Below are 25,867 nucleotides of genomic sequence, written 5' to 3'. Positions count from 1 at the left end.
CATATTCATGGTGTGAAGATGATGAATTTAAGTATGCATGCTATCCCTTACACATACAACCTAAAGATGCGCAACACACTTTGAGTTACTTCACAGCCTTAATAACACAACAAACTAACACAACAAAAACATTCAATGAATACGACACAAAAAACACAAGGCCTTTTACACAGAAAATAAAAGACACAGAATGCAAATACAATGAACAAAACTCAGTGTGCTATTTAGTAGAAACTATTTACACAGAAAATACCAATTCTAACCAATGAGCGAAACTCTGTGTGCTCTTTAATTGAAACTATTGAACTGTTTCCGTTGTCAGAAATTTGAATAATTTTCTTAACAAATGGTCACCCCATTTCACAGAATGAATTTCAAATACCAACTCACACTGCTGCTCCTCCTGCCTACAGGCAGCACACCTACTTGTACAACACCATCAGCTCACCTTTGTCTCATTCCACTGTACGTGGCAGGCCATACCACATGACCAGTGGCAAAGGGAGGGTTCCGTGACAAAACCCAGCTGTGTCATGGTCATTTTGCATTTAACTTCATCCAGTTCCAAGCTTACTAGTATGTCCATAAGCTTATATTGCAAACTTTTCACAAATATTTTGCATTTTGAGGAATGTGTTTTGCCATCTCTCCCAATTTAAGGTCCTTGGGCAATTATTCAAAAAGCTTGAGGATAGAAACAGCTGATGGAGTGTCAATTCTAGGAATTCACAAAGAGGCAGTTCATTTACAGACAAAAACCATACCACATCCTTTAACCGTACCTGATTCCTCACTGCCCCACCTGTGCACCAGCCCTAGTACCTACTTAGTATAGATTACAGTAGTTGTATCTAAGCAACATAATCTCAGTATTACAAATGTTTAAAAATGTGTAAGGCCCAAATCTAATGAAAAACTATGGATACTAATTTGTTCAAATTTTTGGTGCTCTCACTGGGATTAATTGTGGTGTGTATAGCATTTGGGACTTATTTAAGTTTGTCATCACTTTGTTATGTCATACTGACATTAAAAAGTCTTCCATTCCTGTGATATTATTGGCTTTGGATATCTTTGGGGAACTTTCATATAGTCCTAGGTGAAAAATTACAACAGGGATGTCTTTCTGTCCATTTTTAAACCATTCTGTCTGCTTACATGCATGCATAGCCCGTGGGCTTGAGTTTTGTATTAAATTCGAACATGCTCTGGATATTCCTTAACAGAGTTCATCTTAGATCAAATCACTGCAATATGTCAGGGTATTTGATTTTAAAATCATGCTCTTTTCGTCACTGAAACTTATTTGAAATAGTATGTAATCAGACCATGCTGTAGGGAAATAGCACCAACTGGGCAGAAATTGCAAACATTTTGCCTTAACATGTTATGCCTTGTATAAAATAATCTTTATACTAGGAAAGAAGTAGGAACAAGTACCAGATAAGATTTCCGACTTTGCCAGTAACATTAACGTGACATTTTGAGAGTCTGTGGATTTGTAAGTTACCTTATGCAATGCTTAAAGTATCCAGTAGGTGTAAGTTTTCAAAGTTCATGCCAACACATAACACACGCTAATACATTCCACGTATGTTCTAAGATTTAGTCCGGTAAAACGTCAAAACCGTTCCATTTTAAATAACAATTTCACTCTTAAGTAATTTTTGTAAACCAAGTATGTTGCTAAGACATTTGTTCCTGAGTGAAGATTGGTGCTGATATTCAGGTAATTCATTCACTTCCTCTGTACAATTTTTAGTCTTTACAAATACGTCAAATAAATACATTTCGTAAGTTTTTTAATTAATGGATTTACATGGGAAGGCTGTGTAGCAATTTGGCTGGCCGACTGAATAAGATCCTAAGGTGCTTGCTGCTAAAATACCTTCTTTCAGCAGACTCTCCTCCTTGTTAGCAGGGACTCCCGTTGTTAGCGGCCTTGCTTTAGCTGCAAGGTCTCCCTCTTCAACTGTAGGCACTGACTGTTGTTTTCCTGTTGGTGGCAGGAAGATAAAAGTGTAGACGGGGTCTCACTTGAGTCTTCACTTTTTATTACGCTAAGCATTGTGCATCACACTTGACATGGCCTTTGACTTCATATCAGTATTAGTTTATGATGTGGTTGTGATAACCTTTCTTTTTGTGCATGGTTTAAATTTACATGCCTAGAAAGTAACGCGCCTTCGCTTGGTAGAATGTGTCAACACGAGATGACAGGACGCAAGGCGGGAACTAACCGTTTTCCGGTCCATCAAAGGGCACTGATACTGTAGGCCTAAAGTAATGCTTTTGCGCAGTAATTGCTCTAGTATATTCAAAAACGGCTAAATTAAGATCCCGACATCAAATGAACTCGTTTAAGCACATTTGGTCAAACACCTACTAGTGTGAGGGTTCATCAGAACAATGCATTTTCCGTTTCGGCAGCTATAGCCAGCAAACTGCGCTAGCAACGGAAGTTCACACAAATGTAAAAACAAACAAACACAAAATCCGCGTCTTACTCAGTTCAATTCCGACACAGAAGTAAACAATAACAGAAATTGCATCAAGTATTCTATTTCCAATACCTATTAACATAATTGTTTTTATGTGGAAAGATTGATAGTAGGTCATGTCTTTCATAATAAAATAATGATAAAGAAAGCGTGTGAATCTCCCGAGGGAAACATCTGGGGAACAATGTAATTAATAATGCTTAATAGTGACTTTTTTTATTTTATTTTATCCTGATAACCTAATTATTTATTCAAGCGAGGACTACTACTACTATTACTAATGGTAATGGTAATAATTGGTAATAAATTTGTAATAATAATAATAATAATAATAATAATTTTTTTTGAGTTAATTCGCTGTAGACATTTATATCTTTAGAGATTTCACAAAATTGCTCCTGTATATAAGGCACCGCGAAACGAAAACTAGAAAACTGAAAGTAGAATTTAATTTTATATGTAGGATACAATGAAAATTATTTTTTGAAAATATATAGAAAACGTTCGCTAATAAAATTCATTTATAATTAGAACATACAGTTTAACCTACAGAAAACTGTCGATTGGATGCATAACTGGGTGTATCGCTGGTAATAATAAGTTGTTTTTTTTATGGGGCAGGTAGGAACCATGGGGAGAGGTAGCAGGGATTGGCGCTTTCCCGGTTAGGTAAGAGGAGTTATGCGGATGCCGGTAATTTTGGATATCACGGAACGCTCCCCTTCCTGCTGATCACGTGGTATGACCCACCGCGTGCAGTGGGAGTTTCTCGTTGACTGTGACTTGTCTTGTTTGCAGCCACACCTATGTTCAACACACACCTGCACCTGGTTTAGTCTCGTTATGTCTATGTATTTAAACCCCTGTTGGTGTGTGCATTGGTGTCAGTCATTGTTCACGTTGCCTTTGTTCACAGTCACATCGATCATGTTCGCTGTTTACATTATGTGTGAGTGCCACTGTTCCATGCGTTAATCAATAAATGTCTGTCTTTGCCAAAGGAGTCTGTACATACTGCTCCTTGCCCTGTGGCGCTCGGGCCGTGGTCAGGTTAATCTGAGGTCGAAAACACGGCAGAGTCCAGAAGACATCCAGGGGTCAGGTAGGAGACAAGGTCTCTAACACAGGTGGGATTCGGAAACCAGGAAGACAAACATGTACATGGAATGCTCTGTATGCAACATGAGAATGGCAATACATCGCAAAGAATGTGTGTTGGAGGGGAACTTAAATAGGAAGGTAGTAGGAAGGCATCTCTTGGACCCACTGGGAGTTGGAATAACCCAGACTCCTGCTGTAAACGTTTGGAGGGTGCAATGTAAAGATCCCAACTATAGTTCAGTTTGAAATGGCACTGGAGGCATTCACAGATAAGATTATTGAGTTAGCATGCAGAGGAAAGTATCAGGTGGGAGAATACTCATCCAAAAACTGTGACATCATTATAGAGCTGCTCATACTGAGGCAGATTCAGGCATCTCCAAGCTCGGGCCCTTCACACTGTAACTCACTATGATCCTTGTAGTGCTCTTCTATTATGTCCTCATGTGACATGCATTCCTTTTGCATGGTTCATTTTAATTTTTAGTTAGGGACATGGACCTTTGAGAACAGTAAGTGTTGTTTTTCTGTCTACAGCCACAACTTAGTTTTACTTATGAGACTGTTGCACTCATAGGCGTAGTTTTGGGGGGATGTGGGGTGGGGGGCATACTGCATATGGCATACTGATTGGCACCCAATAACAAGTAAATAACCAGTAAACGAGTATTAACACACTATTTTGAACATGCCTATAGTCTATTTATTGCTTTGACTGTATTTTATTTCTTGCTGAAATCTAAATTGCTAAGTCCTCCCGCTACTTTACTTAGATAAACCAGTGAGATGTGCTGTTGGAATCTCACACATTTCAGACCTTGAGAGGAATGCTAACATATACAGTGAGCCACACAGGAATAAAATGTGTTTATTAGCCAACAGAGTAAACAGAATCAAGAAAGTCGAGGTAAAGAAAAACAGGTTGTAGTCATAACACAATAAACAGTGAGATCAGCAATATTGTCTGATGGGCACTGTATTATTAATATATTAATTATACCCACAGGTGTGATTTAAATGCTTAAGTATTATGCAAAGAATCATGATGGTTGTAAATATAGCTAATTGTGCAAAGTAGTAACTACTAATTTAGCACTTGCCTTAGATATGCTTTTAAGAATTTTATGTGAGTTCATCTGAGACCAAATAATTGCAATATGTTGAGGGGATTTTAAAATCATGTTCTTTTCATCATTGACATTTATTTGAAATGTCACGTCATCAGACCATGATGTAAGGAAATCGCACCATCTTGTGGGCAGAAATAGCTACTATGAATTCTTTAAGATTTATTCCATGTCTAAAATAATCTTTCTACAAGTAGAAATGCAAAGAAACAAATACAAGATAAGACTTCAGACTATTAAAACCTTGGACCATCTCAACACCCAGAACAGTCTAATCATTTAAACAGATTTTTATTCATCCATTTAATCAATTTATCCATTCAACACTGTTCCAGAGTAATTTACAAGATAGTTTTGTAATCTACTCATAGAATGCACCCTAGCCAGTACAACAAATTAGTTTCCATGTTTTATTCAAGGAATAAATCCAGATCCATTTTTCATTAAACATTCATTTGCTAAAATGCTAAGGGAACTGCAAGCCTAATCTTATTTATGAGTTTAAATCAGGGTTTATAAAGTTGTCTTCCAAGACATTTTATACCAGATTACATAAGGATGCAAACATGCAGATATTTTGTATAGTGTGGTTCTGTTAGACTTACAGAAGGCTTCTGACATTCTAAACCATACAATGCATCTAAATTAAGAGTCATGGGTTTCTCATGTAATATATTAGGGATATGAATTTGGCTTGTGTTTGTGGTTTATTTCTTTATACTAATTCCTGCTTCAGGCAGAGATACCAACGGTGTGTGGGAGCACATAGGTAACGAGCTAGCTAAAGTAGGTGAATGGCTTTCTGGCTATAGGTTTTCTTTCAATTTCATAATTTCATAATGGGTTAATATGTAAATTACATAAATCCACTTATCTGATGGTGAGGGTAAGGGATTATTTATTTCACCTTAAGATTTCAAGAATTATTTTGGCTGCTTCTTGAATAACACAAAAGTTAAAATCTTGGCTATACAATTAGGAAAATGCCACACTTGACTAAACAGTTAATTACCAGTTTATTAACAGACTTGTTTGATTATAGGAATTGCCATACTGGTCTCTGGGCCTGTAGGAGTTAAAAGTAATTACATTAGGGGAAAAAAGAAAATAATCTTGAAAGTTAATTTTTAACTGTATTCTGATGGGTTAAAGTGCAAGAATGTGTCAGTCCAATGGGCAAACATTTCAGTCCATAACTGTTTCCAATAGAATAGTTACAAAGCTCATTCTTAAATGACACGGTATGTATGGCAGTAAGAGGCAGCTATACAACTGCATTTCTTTTGAAAATAGTTAACAAAACTAAACTCAGAAAAAGGAGGGTCCCAGCACATTTACAGATATAAATCTTGACATCTTAAACTTGAGCCAGGCTCAAATTTAACTAGCCTGAAATTCCACTCAATGTTGGGGCACCCAGATTGAATCACTGATCCATTGGAGAATGCTGTTTGTCTGAGTCTTCAATGAGGACATCCCAGATTCAGGGAGAATTGCAGTCTGCCCGAGGCCCATTGGCTGCACTCTTGATTAAGGGGAGATCATAGTACTAAGTCTGAAATAGGTTTTGTTCTAGATATGTAGATTTACAATGAGAATAGGTAAATGCCACAAAATCTTAGGTCAGACATGCACAGATCTTTTGCAAATATGGAAAGTAAGACACATTATATTTTGAGGGAAAGCTGGTCAGAGAAGGAAATAAACCATGTTTACTATTTTTGTTTACTAACTTTTGGGTAAACAAAACACATTCTAACAGTGTTATTTAACTAGAATTTGTTTTGTTGTAGTTCCAAATCGCTTTTCAAATTATCTGCCTTTCAAGTCGAAATTATTTTCTGTCTATTTTTCACCTTATACACAATTTTACTCTTTAGGTTTATTCCCGGAGTCGCTCTTTTCTCAGTCGGAAACTCGCGAATACGGTGCCAAGATGCCTTGTGCACATACAGAATAGTGTAGTCAGGTGACTGTCAAGCACATGACTTGAACAAATCTCCCCGCATCCTGGGTAGCCTGAATGATTGACGTCACTTTGACCCAATTACTGTACGAGTAACTGGCTGCCCCTCCAATAAGCGTGTACGGGTGGGACTAAAGTAATGGTTTCGTTTCAGGGGAGACACTAGTGACGGAAAAGGGAGTATTGCTGTCCGACTTTACTCACCACTATTAATAGACGTTTTATGCTTATTCATGCTCAAATAGATGTGCACTGGATGTATAATAACTGTTCGTTAAATCAAGTCAGTATAAAGTAGAGGGGTGGGAGGACTTGCTGAAGCAAGCGTTATCAGGTCAAGATGTCGATTCAGTACGAGGAACCGATGGTAGACAGCTATGGGGTGGCGGACTCGTTCCCCAAAGATTTTGGATATGGAGAAGAGGAGGCCGACATGGAGGACACTCAAGCACCCTCTGACAGCAAGCCAAGAATATTGCTGATGGGCCTGAGAAGGAGCGGCAAGTCATCCATTCAGAAGGTAGGAGGAAAACCAGAGTTTAGATTCATAAGTGTAGGCTAGCTTCTAAAGCTCACTGGCTGCACCTTTGCAGACGGAGCCACCATAACAGTCTAGCTTGCTAAGTTGGTTTAGCTAGCCTAGCTAGATAAGGTTGCAAGCATAGCTAGCTAGCAACCTATTGAGTTAGCTACCTGGCTAAGTAGCTAAAGAACCAACTTTCAAAACCCTAGTTAAGACTAGCTAATTTTCTGTTTTTAACGAATGAAGCGAAAACAGCAAATTTAGTAGAGGAAATGTCACACACACACGCACACACACAAATATCACTTGGAATACCTTCATCCCTTTCAAATGCTAATTTATTCGCCACAGATATCAAGTGATGTTCTGTAGGTTAATAATAATAACAACAACAATTATACCGATTATTATAATTGGAATGATGATGATTATTATTACTGAATATTTGGGGTGGCATTGTTTTTTAATTACATGACTGCAGCTATTTGTTGTTATTCATTTTAAATATTACTCGAAGAATGCCCCAAAAACATTTGACTGGAATATTTTTGCTTGAGTTCCCAACTAAGTGATGGGCAGCCATCAAACAAATAGGATATTGCATAGACCTGCCCAAAACATGTTAAGCAGCGTGGTGAAGTGGCATAAATGAAACTGCTCTCTAATGAAAGTTACTTCAGAGCTGTATTTCCCACCAGGTGGTGTTTCATAAGATGTCCCCCAATGAGACCCTATTTCTGGAGAGCACAAATAAAATCTACAAAGATGACATCTCCAGCAGCTCCTTCGTGAACTTCCAGATCTGGGATTTTCCTGGTCAAGTGGACTTCTTTGACCCAACCTTTGATTATGAGATGATCTTCAGGGGAACTGGAGCTTTGATATTTGTTATTGATGCACAGGTAAAACAGGGAATGCAAGCAAAACCAGTCACTCAAAACCAGTCACTTTACAGGTATATAGCTTCATCATCTGATCAGAGATGAGGCTCAGGCCTATATACCATCTACAAATGGATAAAAAAGTGCAATTTTATTTTGTTTGCGAGAGAAGGTGGTGTGTATAGATTTTTTTTAACATACCAATTGCACTATATGAAAACGGGATGCTTGTGTGTGTGTGTACAGTTGTAACTTTTCCAAAAGTAGAGTTTTTCAACATTTTGACCCAACCAAGTCTTCATTAGGTTTGTCAAACCAGGCTAGCACCTGATTGCAAGATTTCAGATGTGTACATAACACCATTTTACTTTGGAAACATTTGAAAATGATCCATGACACTTAATGAGGAAATGCTGAGGTCTCAGAACACCACGTGAGAATTGCCACCTCATAGACACGTTTGTTTGTGTCGTGCTAAAGCCTGTTTAAGCCATAGATAGACTTTGTGGCTTGGGCTGGTAATGGCCTGGCAATAGTTGTTATTGCATCAATGACTGTCTTTGGAGTGTCATTTCCGACGTTACAAGCCTCCTTTGCCTCTTTCCTTTTAAAAGATATTGGCTGTCTATCATATAACTGCAAACCTTAAATACGGCATGCTTTGATTTTCCTTATACAAGACCAAACAGTTCATGTTCACAGATGCCTGAGAAAATCATTAACATATTTTCTCACAAAATGCAAGTAAAATGCTCACTCTGTAGAGCCCTGAAGAGAGTAAAGGATACTGTCCCTCCATTTCAGGTGTAGGTTGTTTTGACTTTCTCCTAAAACTTTTTTGTGATGCAGTTTTTCCTTGATCTTAAAAATATTGTAGTTCCAATTCACCTTTTAAGATGACACTTTTTCAGGTTACTTCACCATTGTGATTTAAATTGCTGAATTGTGGCTCAGACTGATTTTGAGTAAATGTAGTCATTCACTCTCCTAGTCTTCAGGAACCTGTTTTTGTCTCGAACAAAGCCTGAGGCATTTCAAGCATGGATACATAAAGCTGAGACATGTGACATAGCTCCCGTGCCATTTTTCTTTTTTTGAGCTCTTTCATAAAGAGTATTTGATTATTCAGTGAATCTTGACAAATGCATCAAATAAGCCATCAGATATCCCACTCATGTTCTATAAAAATTAGAGTGGTTTACATCTCATGTCTTCTCAGCTTCAGGTGATAACGGTGCTATTTAGCACAGTTGACAAAGAATGCAGTAGGCCAGAGTAGACATATACATAACAAATGATCATTTAATGTATGATATTTAAATATGTAATATTCATGTGTATCCATTCAGAAGTGATGCCTTATGGAATTTTACATTATCCTGAAAATGTATGGCAATGGGCTAAATTCTTCATGACTGCGTTCTTCATGACTGCATTTTTGCTTCTTAAGTTCATAGCTTCATAGCTTTGTATTGCTGCCGCTTTGTCTGAAATATACTAACCTCTATACCCTTAGAGTTTACCTCTGCCAGAAATGTTGTCTAGTGCTATCTCCCCTACTCCGCACTGTCTCTGTTTTTGTTCTCACAAATAAAATTAATTCTGTTTGATTCAGGAAAAATGGTTGCTCACTTGGTTTTGCTCTATATCTGCTTGGTCTCTTCTAGGATGACTATGTGGAGGCTCTTGTCAGACTCCATCTCACAGTATCTCGGGCGTACAGAGTAAATCCTGAAATAAACTTTGAAGTGTTCATCCATAAAGTAGACGGCCTGTCTGATGACCACAAGATTGAGACACAGAGGGACATTCACCAGAGGGCCAATGATGACCTAGCTGATGCCAGCTTGGAGAAACTACATCTTAGGTAAACTATTGCATTCTGTCTTGGGTGTGCAAAAATGAGGTTTCTTCCAGGGAGCCTGAGAGGCACACTCTTTGTGGCTCATTGTTCAGAGTTTGGTGTTGCGGTTGTGTTCCTGTACTTTCTGACAAATGCACACTTGTGAAATATTAAGCAAGTCAAAGGCCTTCTATAAAAGGGCTACTATACTGTTTCATCACAGCCTTGCCAGCTTGTGATTGTTTTATAAGATGCAGCCTAATATATAAATTAATTCACCTATGCATGGACACTGTTATGATAGATTTTAGAGTTTTCTTTGTGTTATAAGCTTTTTGTTGAAGGTGAAAAATTAAAGTGTCTTCTATATTCGCTGTCCTGAAAATATTTTATTCTTTTATTGACATCTTTTTCAGAGATGCACAGTATGTCATATTAAACAAATTTAAAAAAAAAATCTATGATTTTTACTTTAGTGTAATTCCCTGAAAAGTAGCAACTTGAGCTGTTAAGCAGTATAATGCTATAGCTAGTTTTTAGCATCCTGCCTTGCCAAGAAGAATTCACACAAAGGTAAAAATATCTATCACATACTAAGCTCACATAAGAATAAAAAAGAGCTTGTTGTGGTTTGGCATCATCATGTAAAAGGGGCTCAACAGCCTAAATGACAAGGAGTAAAGAATGTGTGGTTCGTGGAAAGAGAGGGGCAGACGTCCCATGTTCCGCATACTCCAATTAGCACTGCCACATTCCCCATGAGGCCCCTCCGTAGAAGTCCTGGCTAAGCAGAAATGCGCATTAGTCTACTGCTTTCCTTGCTAAGCCAAATGCTCGATTTGCGGCTTTGTGTACTGGGTGTTACCAACGAAGTTCTCAAAGTGGTTTTACCAGGGTTTTCACCTCTAATGGAAAGGCGGGTCTCCCATTCATTTCCACATGCCACGCTGTCCGTTTTAGGCGGTGGTTTATTCATGAACATAACTCAAGATTCATGTTCACATTAGTGTGGGCATATGTGAGTGTATGACTCACTGTGGTCTGCAGAGCTGCTCTGTTGTCTGGTGCTGTAAAGTGCTCATCATGCCAGCACTCTGCTGCCTGACTCCCTGTCCTTCCGCCATGCTCTGTCTAACTTTTATTGCTGTGAGCTCCCCTGTGCTGATATAAGGAACCTTGCTGTCAGTTGCGTCAATCTCATGGTTTGAAAGTGCTGCACTCTGTTTACCTGTGCTCGTCACAATGTTTTTTTCTGTCTTTTACAGCTTCTATTTGACGAGTATCTATGATCACTCTATATTCGAGGCCTTTAGTAAAGTGGTTCAGAAACTCATTCCCCAGCTGCCCACCCTGGAGAACCTGCTCAACATCTTCATTTCTGTATGTGCCTTATTATCTTTTGACATAACTGCCTCAGGTCCCCCCCACCCTCATTTTTTATATTTATCGAACTGTGCATGTGCAAAGTGTCTGTGCTGTAAGGACAATAATGGAGCCTGTGTTTCAGAGGGAAAAGCAAACGGTGGCCTGCCCGCCTTTCTGAATCATGAGCGTCTGTTCATTTTTTTTGGTTTGCTGAGTTATCCTGCATCAAACCGGGTGATCCACCCCTCATTCTCTTCTATTCTCTTTGTGTCTCCACATGACAGAATTCAGGGATTGAGAAGGCCTTTCTGTTTGATGTAGTTAGTAAGATCTATATAGCCACAGACAGTTCACCGGTTGACATGCAGTCCTATGAGCTGTGCTGTGATATGATCGATGTGGTCATCGACGTGTCCTGTATCTATGGGTAAGCCTACAGTCACTGTTAGGGCCTGTATCTCCATGAATACTGCATGCAGATTCATGCATTATTCACTATTGTATTTTACATTAGTTTATGTGTTTGTATGCTAACACTAGCTGTGCTGTGTGCGTTTTGTATCTAGAAATGTTAACACTCTTTCTTACTTGTAATACAATATTTCTTTATCCTACCTTTTGTATCTGTGTGTGACTGATATTACAGTCTGTCCATTGTATATTTTGGAGTGTGGTGTCTATACTCCTGCTTTCTAACAGCAGGAGTATTTTGACTACACAGATTAAAGGAAGATGGCAGTGGCAGTGCATATGATAAGGAGTCGATGGCCATCATTAAACTCAACAACACCACTGTCCTCTACCTGAAAGAAGTCACCAAGTTCCTTGCTCTTGTCTGCATTCTTCGAGAGGAGAGCTTTGAGCGCAAAGGTGCACTACACTTAACACTCCTTTATACCATTTAACTTCCCCAGTGCATCAAGGATGTTTATTTAATAATTTAGATCAATGCACTACTTTTTCCAAGACTTTTTATCCTCTTTTGATTATAAAATTCTACTCGAGGGTCCAAATTATGTATGTTATTCATTATGTAAGAAAATAACTCTCCTTTCTGCCTTTCAGGCCTTATAGACTACAATTTTCACTGTTTCCGGAAAGCGATTCACGAGGTGTTTGAGGTGGGCGTCTCGGTGCCTCGGGCTGGGTTGCAGCAAGCCGGAACACCGTGCATGATGAAGGCACTCGCCCTGAACGGCACACCCAGGAGCACAGTGTAGACGCCACACGGCCCGGCGGGGGGGTGAAGAATCGAAAGGAAGCAGGAGGCAGCCTAACACAGGAAAGACAGTAAGCGGGAGGCATGCTGTGCCGGATTGTTCTCCCTGCTCCCGAAAGCCTTATACCATTGGAGCGAAGGGACTCCAAGACCACCAAACCCACCGCGATGGGGCAGATGCTGTGGCCTCACGGGGGCGGCATCGCTAAGCTATAATAGGACAGAAGGGAAGAGGCACATAAAGAGGCACGAATCACTGCCCTCTTTGTGCGATAAAAGGCATTAATACTGTCCGAGAGGAATAACAGCAGCTTTGAAATAGCATCTTGGCCTTCTTTGCAGGAACTCTTCACTCTGAGACTTACCTGGACAACACAAACTGCGCAAACACTGTACCGTTTTGCTGCTGGTCACACAGTGGGGCCCCTGCTTTAATCCTCAACAAGCAGTCGTAGCAGACACTGTGGGAGGTTGCTAGGTACTGTGCACCCGTTTGATGACTAGTCAGGCCAAGTATACACTGCAACACTTGTGAAGCCTTATGTAGAGGAGATGAGACTGATGCGAGTACCTGCTTACAAATTCACATAATCCTATTCCCCTAACTGTTGTTGCTTTGAGGGTTTCTGAGGAGGAAAAGGACTGAAATTATTGTGTGTGTGTGTGTGTGTGTGTGTGTGTGTGTGTGTGTGTGTGTGTGTGTGTGTGTGTGTGTGTGTGTGTGTGTGTGTGTGTGTGTGTGTGTGTGTGTGTGTGTGTGTGTACTAAGGTGAGTACTGGCTCGGGTTTAGGACTCATTAAGATGTGACCTTACCTGAGTGCCCAACAAAAGCAAATAATATTTAAGTTGTAGTGTTTTTGCCTCATGGTGATTATGGAATTCTTAATGGAAATGAACAGTTATTAGTGTTACAGTGTACTCCAGAGAAGTGAAAAAAAGTGAAGTTATTAGTGATGTAGTACACTCCACAGAAACTCTTGGAGGCTGCCACAATGTATGTTTTGTCAAAATGTTCACAGAACACTCAGTGAGAACATTTGTGAATTGTCAGTGCACTCAAAAAAAGAATCCACATTTTTTTAGGAGCATATTGATTACTAGTAAAAATGTGTGTTTGGGATACAGCAGACACACCCCTTAATTTTAAAAAAGGTTAATTTCAAGTTTCAGAAGTAATTTCCATAGAATCTGATTAATTATGCAGCCTTACTCTCACACTGAGAATGTGCTAAAAGTGTTGCAAAAAGAAATCATTGTACGGTTATACTGTAGGACACTGTGATTGCATCATATATTTTAGATGCTTAGTTACCACATCCTTGGCACATGGCTGTTTGAAACAGAATTACCTTTAGAAAAATTACATTCCAGTGATGTGGTGCCCAAATGTTATATCACTTTGATATTCACTTTCTTCACAGAATTACCAATATTAGCCTTGGCTTAGAAAACCTTCCATAAAAAAGTAATTGCACAAAACATAGGGTTCTGTATTCCATATACACAATATTTTACCCATTCCAGGCATGTGTACAGAGTCCTTCCAATTTGTCTTGCATTCAGCATAACATTTTGTATTTAATTTTAGGGGAATATGCACTAACTAAATATAAATTAAATCAGAGAAAGATAACCAAGTTTCTAACTTAACCATCTACTATATTGTCTAGGTTTCCTGTGATTTCTTGCTTCGCGGACTGCTTATAAAATTACATCTGTCTTATGTTCTGCCAAAGATTTCCTGCCATTCACAAGAAATAAACCATACACACCTGAAATAATAATGACTTTTTTGCTATGAGTTCCTTGTGAGTAAACCTTAGATAGATTCTGCACTTCAGAAATGTAAGTCAGAACAAATCCATACTGTACCACACCGTATTCTTCATGTTAAGGAGGGTATGAAGTATGTATTAAACCTTTGAACTGGGCATCCTTGTTGTAGCAGGATCTTTTACTGGTGATCGTGGACTAGTGCCCTTTAGCTAGCGGGAATCGTCCTTAGTGAGATATGTCTTCCTTTATTGACTCAGCAAAGGACGACCTGGGAGATGCCTGTTCTTCCTCCAGAGAGCTTGGCCTTTTGTCAGTCATGTGATGGAAAAAAGACGCAGCCCTGCTGACTTGAGGATACTTCATTTTAGTTAACCCACTGATGCTGGAAACAGGCCAAAGCAGAGAGTAAGCAGTTCCATTATTTGGTAGTATTACCTTGCTTTTGATTTGTGTTTTCTACTACTACTACTACTACTACTACTACTCCTACTCCTACTACTACTAATAATAATAATGGGCAACAAAATGTTAAGTTTTATGTCTGACAAACTGAAATATGTGGTCCATATAGTACTTTTATGATAAATTTGAATCTGTTTTCCATCAGGCATGGTTGTTAAATGACAGCAGGTTTTTTTTAGATAAAGCTGTTATTACACATAAACTATGTAAAAACTTAAATCTAAAATGTACGGTTGTACAATTTTCACTTATTTGGCCTCAGGAACATATCTTTTCAGTGTCCATTAATAGTCTACCAACATAGAGTGGATCCACTTTCATTGGTACCACTTTTCCATACTTGATAATGTGAGTATACTGGAACAAAAAAGCTATGGGTGATAATGAATTTGAAAGCATACAATGGTGTGAAAAAGTGTTTGCCATCTTCCTGATATTTATTTATTTATTTATTTTGCATGTTTGTCACACTTAAGATCATCAAACAAATTTAAATATTCTAATATTAGTCTAATATTAGATAACAGAAGTAAACACAAAATGTGTTTACTTGTGTGTTAAAAAGTGATTGTGCAAATGAGATACAAAGTAATTGAGATCTATCAGTCTGGAAAAGGTTATAGAGCCATTTCTAAAGCTTTGGGACTCCAGCGAACCACAGTGAGAGCCGTTATCCACAAATGGCGAAAACATGGAACAGTGATGAACCTTCCCAGGAGTGGTTGGCTGACCAAAATTACCCCAAAAGAGCGCAGCGACAACTCATCCAAGAGGTCACAAAAGACCCCACAACAACATCCAAAGAATTGCAGGTCTCACTTGCCTCAGTTAAGGTCACAGTTCATGACTCCACCATAATTAAGAGACTGGGCAAAAATGGCCTGCATGGCAGAGTTTCAAGACAAAAACCACTGCTAAGCAAAAAGAACAAAGTCTTGTCTAAGTTTTGCCAGAAAACATCTTGATGATCCCCAAAACTTTTGGGAAAATACTCTGTGGACTGACGAGACAAAAGTTGAACTTTTTGGAAGGTGTAAGTCCCATTACATCTGGTGTAAAAGTAACACAGCATTTCAGAAAAGGAACTTCATACCAACAGTAAAATATGGTGGTGGTAGTGTGATGGTCTGGGAATGTTTTGCTGCTTCAGGACCCAGAAGACTTGCTGTGGTAAATGAAACCATGAATTCTGCTGTCTACCAAAAATTCCTGAAGGAGAATGTCTGGCCATCTGTTCATGACCTCAAGACGAAGCACACATGGGTTCTGCTGCAGGACAATGATCCAAAACACACCAGCAAGTACACCTCTGAATGGCTTAAGAAAAACAAAATTAAGACTTTGGAGTGGCCTAGTCAAAGTCCTGACCTGAATCTGATTGAGATACTGGGGCATGACCTTAAAAAGGAAGTTTATGCTAGAAAACCCTCCAATGTGGCTAAATTACAACAATTCTACAAAGATGAGTGGGCCAAACTTCCAGTTATCGCCAACACTTGATTGCAGTTGTTGCTGTTAAGGGTGGTCCAACCAGTTATTAGGTTTATGGGACACTTTTTCATACAGGGCCATGTAGGTTTTGATTACCCCCCCAACCCCCCCCCCCCCCCCCCCCCCCCCCCGCTTTAATAATAATAAACCTTCATTTAAAAACTGCATTTTGTGTTTACTTGGGTTATCTTTGTTTAATATTTAAATTTGTTTGATGATCTGTGACAAGCATGCAAAAAAAGATATCAGGAAGGGGGCAAACACTTTTTCACACCACTGTAATTGGATTCTGCATGCAAAAAAAAAAATACTTAAGAAACAGGTATTGGACAAAATCTTTGTGAATTATTGTTGTAGTAGTAATGATAAAATTAAAAGGCCATATATGAACATCCTGTATTGTCTGGCAATAGTTTACATCGTTTATTGTGGAATTTGGATCATAAGATGTCAGGGATGCCAAAAAGCCTTCTAGATGTTTTCATGACTCATAAAAAGCAGGAAAAGCTGTTAAATTACACTACCGCACAATTTAGATCCACAATGACAGAACTGTATCCACTTCATTAAGCTAATTTCTGGTAAATATTCTGCAATAGTCCTCTAAATGGCTTCCTGCTGGCCTTGAGTAGCATGCTGGTTCGGCAATAATTGTCTAGCCTTACAAGATTGATGTTTGGTTTAGAATGACTATTGTCTTACCAAAGCCTGGCAGTGCTGCTTGGTAACTACTACTTTAACTGTAAACCTTTGTTGCTGTGCTTAATCAACTATCATTTAAAGTAAAGAAAAACATTTAAGTACATTTGGTCTTCTTTAGATGAAGAACTAACCATAGAGCAGTTAAATAGTTGTGGGACTACTAACATGAAAACGTATTATTTATGTTTCCTTGGCAGAATTGAAAACTGAGTTTTTATACAAGTTTACTGAACTATTTCATATGGTTCATTTTCAAAGAGCTTGTGTCTATTAAAATCACATCTTAAGTGAGGTCCTTGGTCAAATTCATGGATCCTGGCCTGCACAAATTAAATGTTCATTCCCTGGGTTTAAATGGTTGGCGTCTTTTCTAATAAAACTTCCTAATTCTGAAATGTCTACAGGTTGCATTAATATGGTTCATCAAGTCTCAATTTGTGATTCTTCATTACCCTCTCAACATGTAAATCAAACTGATTTCTCAGGGGAAGTCTGTGAAAGCATACCACTGTGGAAGCATACCACTAATGTACTAAAGAGGCTTTACTCACGTGGTTTTCACTTGACATGGTAAGGCAGAATAGGTGTGTTTGATGAATGTAATTTATGACTCAAAGCCTCAGCCAGCAGCCAGCACTGAAGCCCACAATGCCCTCAGTAAGTAATGCCGTCAGTCCTACTAAAACATACGACGTGGGTTTTTCATACTCTCTGCTATTCTCTGGCTGCTGTGCTGTTTTTGTTCTTTCTGATACACACTCCCTTTGAAATCGCTGATTTCAGAGGGTGGGTATAATTTAGTGCATTTTTTTGTCAGATTTTTATAATAACTTCATTGAATATATAAAGTAATTAATTGCAGTCAGTGTATTTCTAAATATAAATACAAACATTTAAGTACATGGAATGTTAAATATTCATCAAGCATTAAGAACAAAGAAATAACATTATCAAATGAGACAACAGGAATATGCAACATGGTGAGCATAAAGAGTTACACAGAGATGTAGTTTTATCAAGCAAAATGAATAATGAAAGATACTATCATGGTACCATCGAGCTGAAGTGCATTTATCTACTCACTAGATGGAGCCAGTGCTTGTGGTTTGGCACTCTGGGGCCCATCTATAAGCCAGGGTTCTTCATTTACCCAGTCTCTGTGGTGGCAGACATGCAAATGAAATGTTAACACCACACAGTTGTACAATGGGGGGATCAGCATGATGTACAACTGTAATTTGGCAGAATAGCAGCCCTTGAAATTGCCTTGCTTTATCAAAACTGCAGCCTGAGTCCCCAGCCTCCCCACTCACAGACATTAATGACCAATGGCTAATAAACGGAAATACACACCGCTGCCTGCCTCTTAGCTTTGTCTGAGCAAGATTTTTTTTTTTTTAATAACATAATATACATAAATATTTTCAATAGTGTTATAAATGAGGTCAGGAGGCTGTTAAGGTAGAGTCTGTGATCACTTTGTGATAACATTCTGTTTCCTGAATTTAAATAGCACAGAAAATAACATAAGAATACCATATGGAGGTATGTTTTTGTGACTGCTGTTGTACTGATTGGGTTTGAGCTATGGCCAGTGTGAGTTTGAATTTTGTCTTGATGTGTGTTTCGAAAGGACAATCTGTGTGAAATGGCAAAACCAGGCAAACTAATCCAAAGCTCAATACTGGTAAAGAAATTTAACTTCATGAATTTTCCAGAGTGTTTTGGGGGGAGTCTGTGGAGAGTCTGACCTGACGTGTATATGGATCATGTGCATTCATTCAGATCTAGCATTACTTTTTCATATTATAATGAAGATGATTCCATAAAGAGATGGAGCTACTTCCATTCACCTCTAACCCTGAGGAGACCCCTGCCTCTCAGGGAGAGCATCAATGCTCTTCCCTGCAGCTCTGGCTGGGCAGGCAGCAGCCCCACCTCGATCCGGTACCCGCTGTCAATAGTCCACGCGTAGGCTGCTGGGGCAGAGTATCACGCCGCCTTCTATGTGTGAGAGCGGAGTGACAATAAGACAGAAGGTAGGAAGTGAGGGATAAACAGAGGGAGGGAGGGCAGCAGTCTCCTGCATTTTTGCCGGGTGCCATCAGAGCATGTCAGGTTGGGGCACCCAGCCAGCAGTCAGCTAATGGGCAGCACAGCAGTGCCTGTGACTAAAGGAGCAGCGACAGATGCCATTATGTCGAGCACCCGCAGACGAGTCGCACAGGCCGGCGCAGCGGGCCCGGGCCTCGCAGGGAACGCCGCCTGGGTGTGCTCGCGCCTCCCCCGCCCCTGCGCGCGCTTGTTTAAGCTTAATGGAACACGATGGAGAAGGACTGGATAATGGCTAGCGCTAGGATGTCCCGTTCCCCTTGCCTGAACCTGTCCGCGCGACGCAGCCCCGCGCGCGAGGCGGCCCGAGCGAGAGCGCGGCCATCGCGCCACTCGCCCCATTGCTCATTGCCTATTCACGGGGATCATGAAAAACATATCGCATGCTCTCCGCTCTCATCAGGCCCGTCTTGAAAATGTGTTGTTCTCGCTTGACTAGGGATGTTCTGGTCGTTGGGAGGAGTGCGATGGCGGCGCCGGGGTTGTGCGCTAGCGAGCAGAGGGCTTAGGTGGAGTGGGAGTCGTTAGGAAGCATTTTTTTTCCGGGTGTAACGAATGTGAGCGCGTCCAACGTGGTGTAGCCATGTGGGACAGTGATATGCACTTCGGCGATGGCTGTTGACAGTGGATTGTCACCCTTCAAGTCATTTGCCAGTCTCAAGTCAGACGTGAAGCTCCCTCAGAGGGGAGAAGGGGTGGGGTGGAGGAGACTGCTTGTGAGTGTGTCGCGTACATTACACACGGCACAGAAAGCCATGTTTCTCATACTTTTTTTTTTTCAGTATATGCTATTTTGCAATAGGCACACTTGTCTATCTGTACGATGTACGCATCTGGTATTTTTGTGTGTTTTTTGTAAATGAGTTGTTAAAAACCTTTGTATAGCCATGGCTTGTGCAGTTTTTGAGCCACTGTCTATCAAACCCACAGATTCATAATCCTATCAGTGCACTTTACAGTCAACTCTCCAGAATGGAAGAGGACAGGTATGAAAGAAAGTGCCCTCATTAATAGTGTCCAATTTTAAAGCTTTCCTGTTTACACAAAGTTTCAAAATCTCTCACACTTGGCACACTGTTTTCACTTGTATATATGGAAAATATTTTAAATAATCCAACAGTGGGCAGACATATGATCCTATAGCCCTTCAGGGAAGTCCCAAGAAAAGAAATGCATTTTATATAATGTCAGTGCATAAATTCATTTATAAAATCAATATAGAATACATTTTTCCTAGTCTGTTAAGATGATGTGTGTGTATTTGGTTTCAGAAGTATGTGGATAATTGGGATGTGGGGGGCACCAAAAGAAGTTCTCTTAGGGACAGAGCTGTCGACCTTACATCCTCACTTAGGCCTTCCTTTGGCTGAACTGAAGGCCAAGGCTATATGTAAAATGTAGAATTTCTGAATGACTGTTGAATTATATTTATTGTTTTATATTCAGAAATATGTTTTGTAATGTTCCCACTAGTTCTGAGCCTAAGCAGCTATATGAATTAACATTTTTGTTAAGAAATGGACAGAAAATGCTAGCACTGCTGTAACTGTAGAGAGCCAGTATGTTTTAGTCTGTGTTGATCATAATGGCTGCACTAATGTCTGACTGAGAGTCTGCAAATCAACAGGTTCTAACCATGCTGGTTTTCAAGTATCAAGTGGCCTTCATTTGGTGTGATGTTTAGATTAAATTAAGCTTTACATTTATATAGTGACACATTGCAGTTCAACGCTTAAAACTTTTATTTCCTGTGCAAGTTGTTTAGAGTTATGAGTCATTTTGACCACTAGATGCAGCTACAGAATGCACTTTCACACAAGACAAAACACACTTTAAAGCTTAGCAAGATCTACTGGAGAGCAGTGGGTTTCTAAAAGTTTCCAGAAATTGCATTGAAGACAGATTGCTTATTGCTTGTAGGAATCTGCAACCGCATCTTTTTCAGTCCGACCAGAAAAGCCAAGGCACACATCTAACGAAGGAATGAAGGTATAATTCTCAGTGAATACCTCATAGTTTTTTATCTTTTTTTTTACTAAACTATGAATAAAATATCACTTGAATGCCAGTCAGCTGAAAGTGCTTTCTGACAGAGTTACAAGCAAGGTAATGAATATTAGATATTTGCTAGGCTGTATTACTTGTTGCTGCAGGTTACCTGTGTACTTTGAGCTGGAGAAGAGCTAAACTATGTTTCCTCTAACAGTAAATCTTCCACTGCTGTTTAAAGACCGACTTTATTATAGATATTTTACACTAAAGGACTAGTGGCTTTAGAAACAGATAGAGGGAAGATCAAAAAGAGATAGCCCCGTGTATCTGTCCTGTCTGATTGTTTGTTCATTGAGCTTATTTTCCAGCTGTAAAGGTGCCTTAGTCACCAAAGGTGTTTGTCAGCTTCTCTGACCACCTTTGACAAGACCAACTCACAGGCTTCAAAAACCAGAAATCCAGGAAGACAAGATCTCAACTTGTTAACAGTTCTTAAAACCTTTTAAGAATGTTTCGATTTTATTATCCATGTCCAAAGTGAGTTAATTTTTTTTAATGCTTCTTGGAAACAGGCTAAAATTTTAATTCGAATTCTGCTTAACGGGAAACTACTGGCGTGAATTCAGAATTTAAATAACTGCTGGATTTTACAATATTTTGTCTATGCATTTTTGGGTGGCTGCCAGTGGGTGTGGGCACATGAAGCAGAGAGCAGATAGGAAGCTGCAAGAAAATGACTCAAGGGAAAAGAAAACAAAACCTAGTTGTGAAACTGTGGTACTGTATGATTTGACAAGTAGTATGATTTGTTTGGTAATATTGCCTGCTAGGCTGATCTAGTATGTTTGGTGCTTGGGCTATGGATAATAGCTGCAGCAGCCACTGTGCACACAGCCTGTTCCATCTCTGTGTAGCTGCTATAAGCCCTCAACCCCTGCCTACGGCTCACTCTGTGCCTGTCTGTTGCTATGCCTCTCTCTCTCTCTCTCTCTCTCTCTCTCTCTCTCTCTCTCTCTCCCTCTCTTTCTTTCTTTCATATCACCCAGTTAACTGTTACAGCTCGTCTTGTCATTTCACTTCTCTTCCAGCACAAATTTTAGGCCTAACTCTCTCTCTCTCTCTCTCTCTCTCTCTCTCTCTCTCTCTCTCTCTCTCTCTCTCTCTGTCTCTCTCACACAAACACATGGGAGAGCATATTCCCACAAAGCTGGAGGACTCAAGCTGACACTCTCCCAACTTCTCACCTTCTCACATTCTGCGTTCGTCATCCCGTGAAGACTTGCAGCCTGGAGGTTGTTGCAACACACACACACACACACACACACACACACACACACACACTATTTCAGACACAGGACAAAGAGCACACATAAGGCCGGTGTGCTAACCAGAGATGATGTGACACTCATATACAAATTTAAGCACCTGTCATAATCATTCTACATGAGTCATGACATGTAAGATCTGCAAGAGCTACAGAGAGATTGCCAGATAAGAGCACTGATTATAACATAATTTAATACCAAATTCTTCAGGGACTACATCTTAAAAGTAGACACAATAGACCTGGGAGTCACAGAATGGTGTTTAAACACATGGTGCACAGTGAGGTTGAGTATAATAGGAACCTAAAATGTAAGTTCAAACCTAAATAAATCTGTTTTGGAAAGACAATTTGGCCAGGATGGAAAATGTCTTTGGGCACGATTACAGAAATGTGCTCCTCAGTCAGAAATCAATAGTTTTTTACATTTGCTAAGTAAGAAGTATCTTATATAAAGAAGTTCCATAAATGAAGGGTGTTAACTTCTCAGATTGAACTAAATGCCTTCAAAGCAGGACATGAAATATGCTCTAAACTATGGAGCTTTCAGGGACCAAAAATTGAATCTTCATGACCTCATCACCTTATGTTTGTTATTATTATTATTATAATTATTATAATAATAATTATTATTAATATTAATAATAATAATTGCATTTATATAGCACCTTTCTCAAACTCAAGGACGCTTTTCAAATATCACTCTTTTTTTCATGTTATATTTGTTGCAGTATAAGTGTTAGAGCCAGCCAGCCAAGCTGTGCTTTTTCAGTGTAAACCTTATTTTAAAACTTTTTTGTGTGACTTGTTTTACTACTTTTTTTGTATCAAACTGTCTATCATATATTATTTGTAATTTTTAGGACATGTACTTGTTGATAACTTGTAAAAAAAAAAAAAAAAAAAAAAAACTATGGTCAAATGTCAAAATCAAATATAGGCCTGTAGTAGCTTAAATATATTTGCTTTAGGGTCAGACTATATAGAAAGTGCATTCAAATACCTGGCTACAGCTGGCTACAGCTGGCTTTTCAATTCCTCACAAGAACACAGCTACGTCTAGTGAGTGCTGGGATGAGGAACAGGTTTCAGCATGTGCTCCAGCGTTGCCACTTCCTGTTTAACGTAAAGCATCTCAGTAATAACTGTTGTCTGGGAGAGCAAGTATCACTTTATTATCACCTATTAACATTAATCAAATAATTACACTGTTGTGAACATTTGGGGAAACAGTCATGCCACCTTCATTAAACCAACTGGCACACACACAGTTTGCAGAAGGTGAGGGGAAGATTTTGTCTCACATAATAATAACCCTTTTTCCTGTCATGTGTGAAATTGTCAGACATGTTTTAATTATCATTGTTTGTTATTATAAATTCTTTAACAAAATCAAACAACCCTCAAAGATCTTTCAGCATTAAAAATAATCAAATAACAATAAAAGAAATACTATTATTTTATCACTGAACCGACACAAGTGACACAGATCAGAGAGAGACTTGTATTTTGTACAAATTACTCATAAGATTTATGAGTGAGTTCTTGCTCTATGGAGAAGTCTCCAAACTACAGATTAGATTTTTTCCCCGTTTGAGAAAGTATAATTGGCCGTGCTATTTGCATTTCTATTTCTCTCTTACATTTATTCACATAACTCTTCATACATTCATGGTTTCGAACACCACCGTTCCACCCCCCCTATAAAAGGAATGAAAAAAGCTAAAGAAATTGGTGACATACAGAAGGAGGCTTAATAGGAGACGTTTTAAACAGACTGCAGACGTGATACGTGCACTTCTAAGAGTGCCGCCTCTTTCCCTCCTTTTTGCTCGTCGTCTCACTGATTGGCCTGATGCCAGTTCCCTTGTATTTGCATCGAAGAAACTCCTTCCGAAATTGTTGTAAGATGGTAACTAAAATAGCATAGTTGTGTGATGTCAGCCACTCTCCACTGTACATCATCATATAAGCAACTATTTCACTGCGTTTCTGAAGTTGATCCTAAGTTGCTTGGTTTGCAGGACTGTCCCATTTGTCCACTGATGTGCACAAGACCTCGGTGGCCAGCTGTCAAATCTGCGTGTGTGCAAGTGTTCCCGTGCCAGAAACGATCCCATGTTCATTACTCACAAATTCAAAGGAGGCAGCAGGGATGATCCAGGAGGGGCATTTTATCTGTCTGTAAATCATGTCTGGTGAAGAGAGAGCAGGAGAGAGTTGGAGCTCATGAATAGAGGGATGAGAACCGCACACGAGGGAGAAACTGAAAAGAGTGAGAGGAAAGGAGGAGAAGATCGGCTGAGAAACGTGGGAGGAAGGGAAACAGGTGTGCGGGACCGAGAGGGGAAAGGGGAAACTAGCAGAGGGCAAGGCAGGATTGACAGACAGACAGACAGACAGACAGACAAGCATGCAGACACGCAGACAGACAGACAGACTGGCAGACAAGCATGCAGACACGCAGACAGACAGACAGACCTACAGCCAGACAGACAGGCAATGGAGCAGGGCTGAGTGAAGGGGGCTGGAGGGTAGTGGAATGATAATGCGTGCAGTGCAGAGTCGGATGTGGGGGCCACAGGGGGCTGGTGAGGGAGTTCTGGAGGGAGTTGTGATGTCCAGCTGGCCTTTGCCTGTGCACCTCATTAGGCTAGGGCCAGAGTCAGGCCCTGTGCCGAATATTAAAGCGAACTTGGGGGAGGAGTGTGTGCAGGCTCGGATTAACTGTGGAACAGCTCTCCTCTTACAGGGGTAGCAGAGGTTAGTCTGTGTGTGTTTGGGGGCCATGGGAGAGGGAGCAAGTCCTCTAAGAAGTTGACAAGGGGAAGAGGATAGTAAATAGCAAGAAGTGTAACTGGCCTATGAAGTTAAACACAGCAGATTGTGTTCCATTATTAACACCCATCAAATTAAGAGGATTTTGTAATGATCACAAGTTATTGAGAGCTGATCTAATGTTACATGAAGCACAGTTTATCTTCTGTTGTCAGTTAAAACACAGGTGGGGTGCCAGACCAGAGGATGAGGAGGGTGGGGAGGGGCTAAGGGTTTAGGGTAGGTGAAGGGTAAAATACAATTAAAACCAAGGAGTGAGTCAAGGACACTGACCTGGGAGAGTGGTGCATGTGCGTGCGACACACATAATGAAAGGTTGAACTCTCTCTTGCCGAGGTGGCATACCAAATCAACTCACCCTGGAAAAGACACAGCCACAGAGTCAGAGAGAGGGAGAGAGAGAGAGGGAGAGAGAGAGAGGGAGAGAGAGAGGTAGGGTGGAGGGGGGCGGGGGGAAGCCAGAGAGCGTGGTTGCCACGGGGGCTGAGTGACAGAAATTAATAATTAGTGACAATGATTGACAGCGCGCTCTCCATCTGCGGCCCACCGTTGCCTCCGAGCGCTTGCCTCCGCCGGCGACCGCGGGCACAATGAGCTCCAGCGGGATTCTGGGAGACGGCGGTGATTGACAACTGCCTCCTGG

At 40.0% G+C, this 25,867-nt stretch overlaps 1 protein-coding gene across 1 annotated transcript; it reads left to right on the top strand.

Moving 5' to 3' along the window:
- Positions 1-6,852: 6,852 nt before the first annotated feature.
- rragca (Ras-related GTP binding Ca) lies at positions 6,853-14,440 on the top strand. The gene is made up of 7 exons (XM_027001612.2): positions 6,853-7,215; positions 7,917-8,120; positions 9,767-9,966; positions 11,208-11,322; positions 11,592-11,734; positions 12,029-12,177; positions 12,373-14,440. The coding sequence occupies exons 1-7, from the start codon at positions 7,036-7,038 to the stop codon at positions 12,525-12,527; spliced, it is 1,146 nt and encodes a 381-aa protein (XP_026857413.1). The 5' UTR covers positions 6,853-7,035; the 3' UTR covers positions 12,528-14,440.
- The last annotated feature ends 11,427 nt before the right edge of the window (positions 14,441-25,867 follow it).

Source organism: Electrophorus electricus, chromosome 10 (assembly GCF_013358815.1).
Source record: "Electrophorus electricus isolate fEleEle1 chromosome 10, fEleEle1.pri, whole genome shotgun sequence".
NCBI classification, from domain to species: Eukaryota; Metazoa; Chordata; class Actinopteri; order Gymnotiformes; family Gymnotidae; genus Electrophorus; species Electrophorus electricus.
This window is presented reverse-complemented; position numbering and strand designations above follow the sequence as displayed.

Coding starts and splice junctions, on each gene's coding strand:
- rragca (XM_027001612.2), top strand. CDS start 7,036: ATGTCGATTCAGTACGAGGAACCGATGGTAGACAGCTATGGGGTGGCG. Junction 11,323..11,591: donor TGCTCAACATCTTCATTTCT/GTATGTGCCTTA, acceptor TCCACATGACAG/AATTCAGGGATTGAGAAGGC. Junction 11,735..12,028: donor GACGTGTCCTGTATCTATGG/GTAAGCCTACAG, acceptor TTGACTACACAG/ATTAAAGGAAGATGGCAGTG.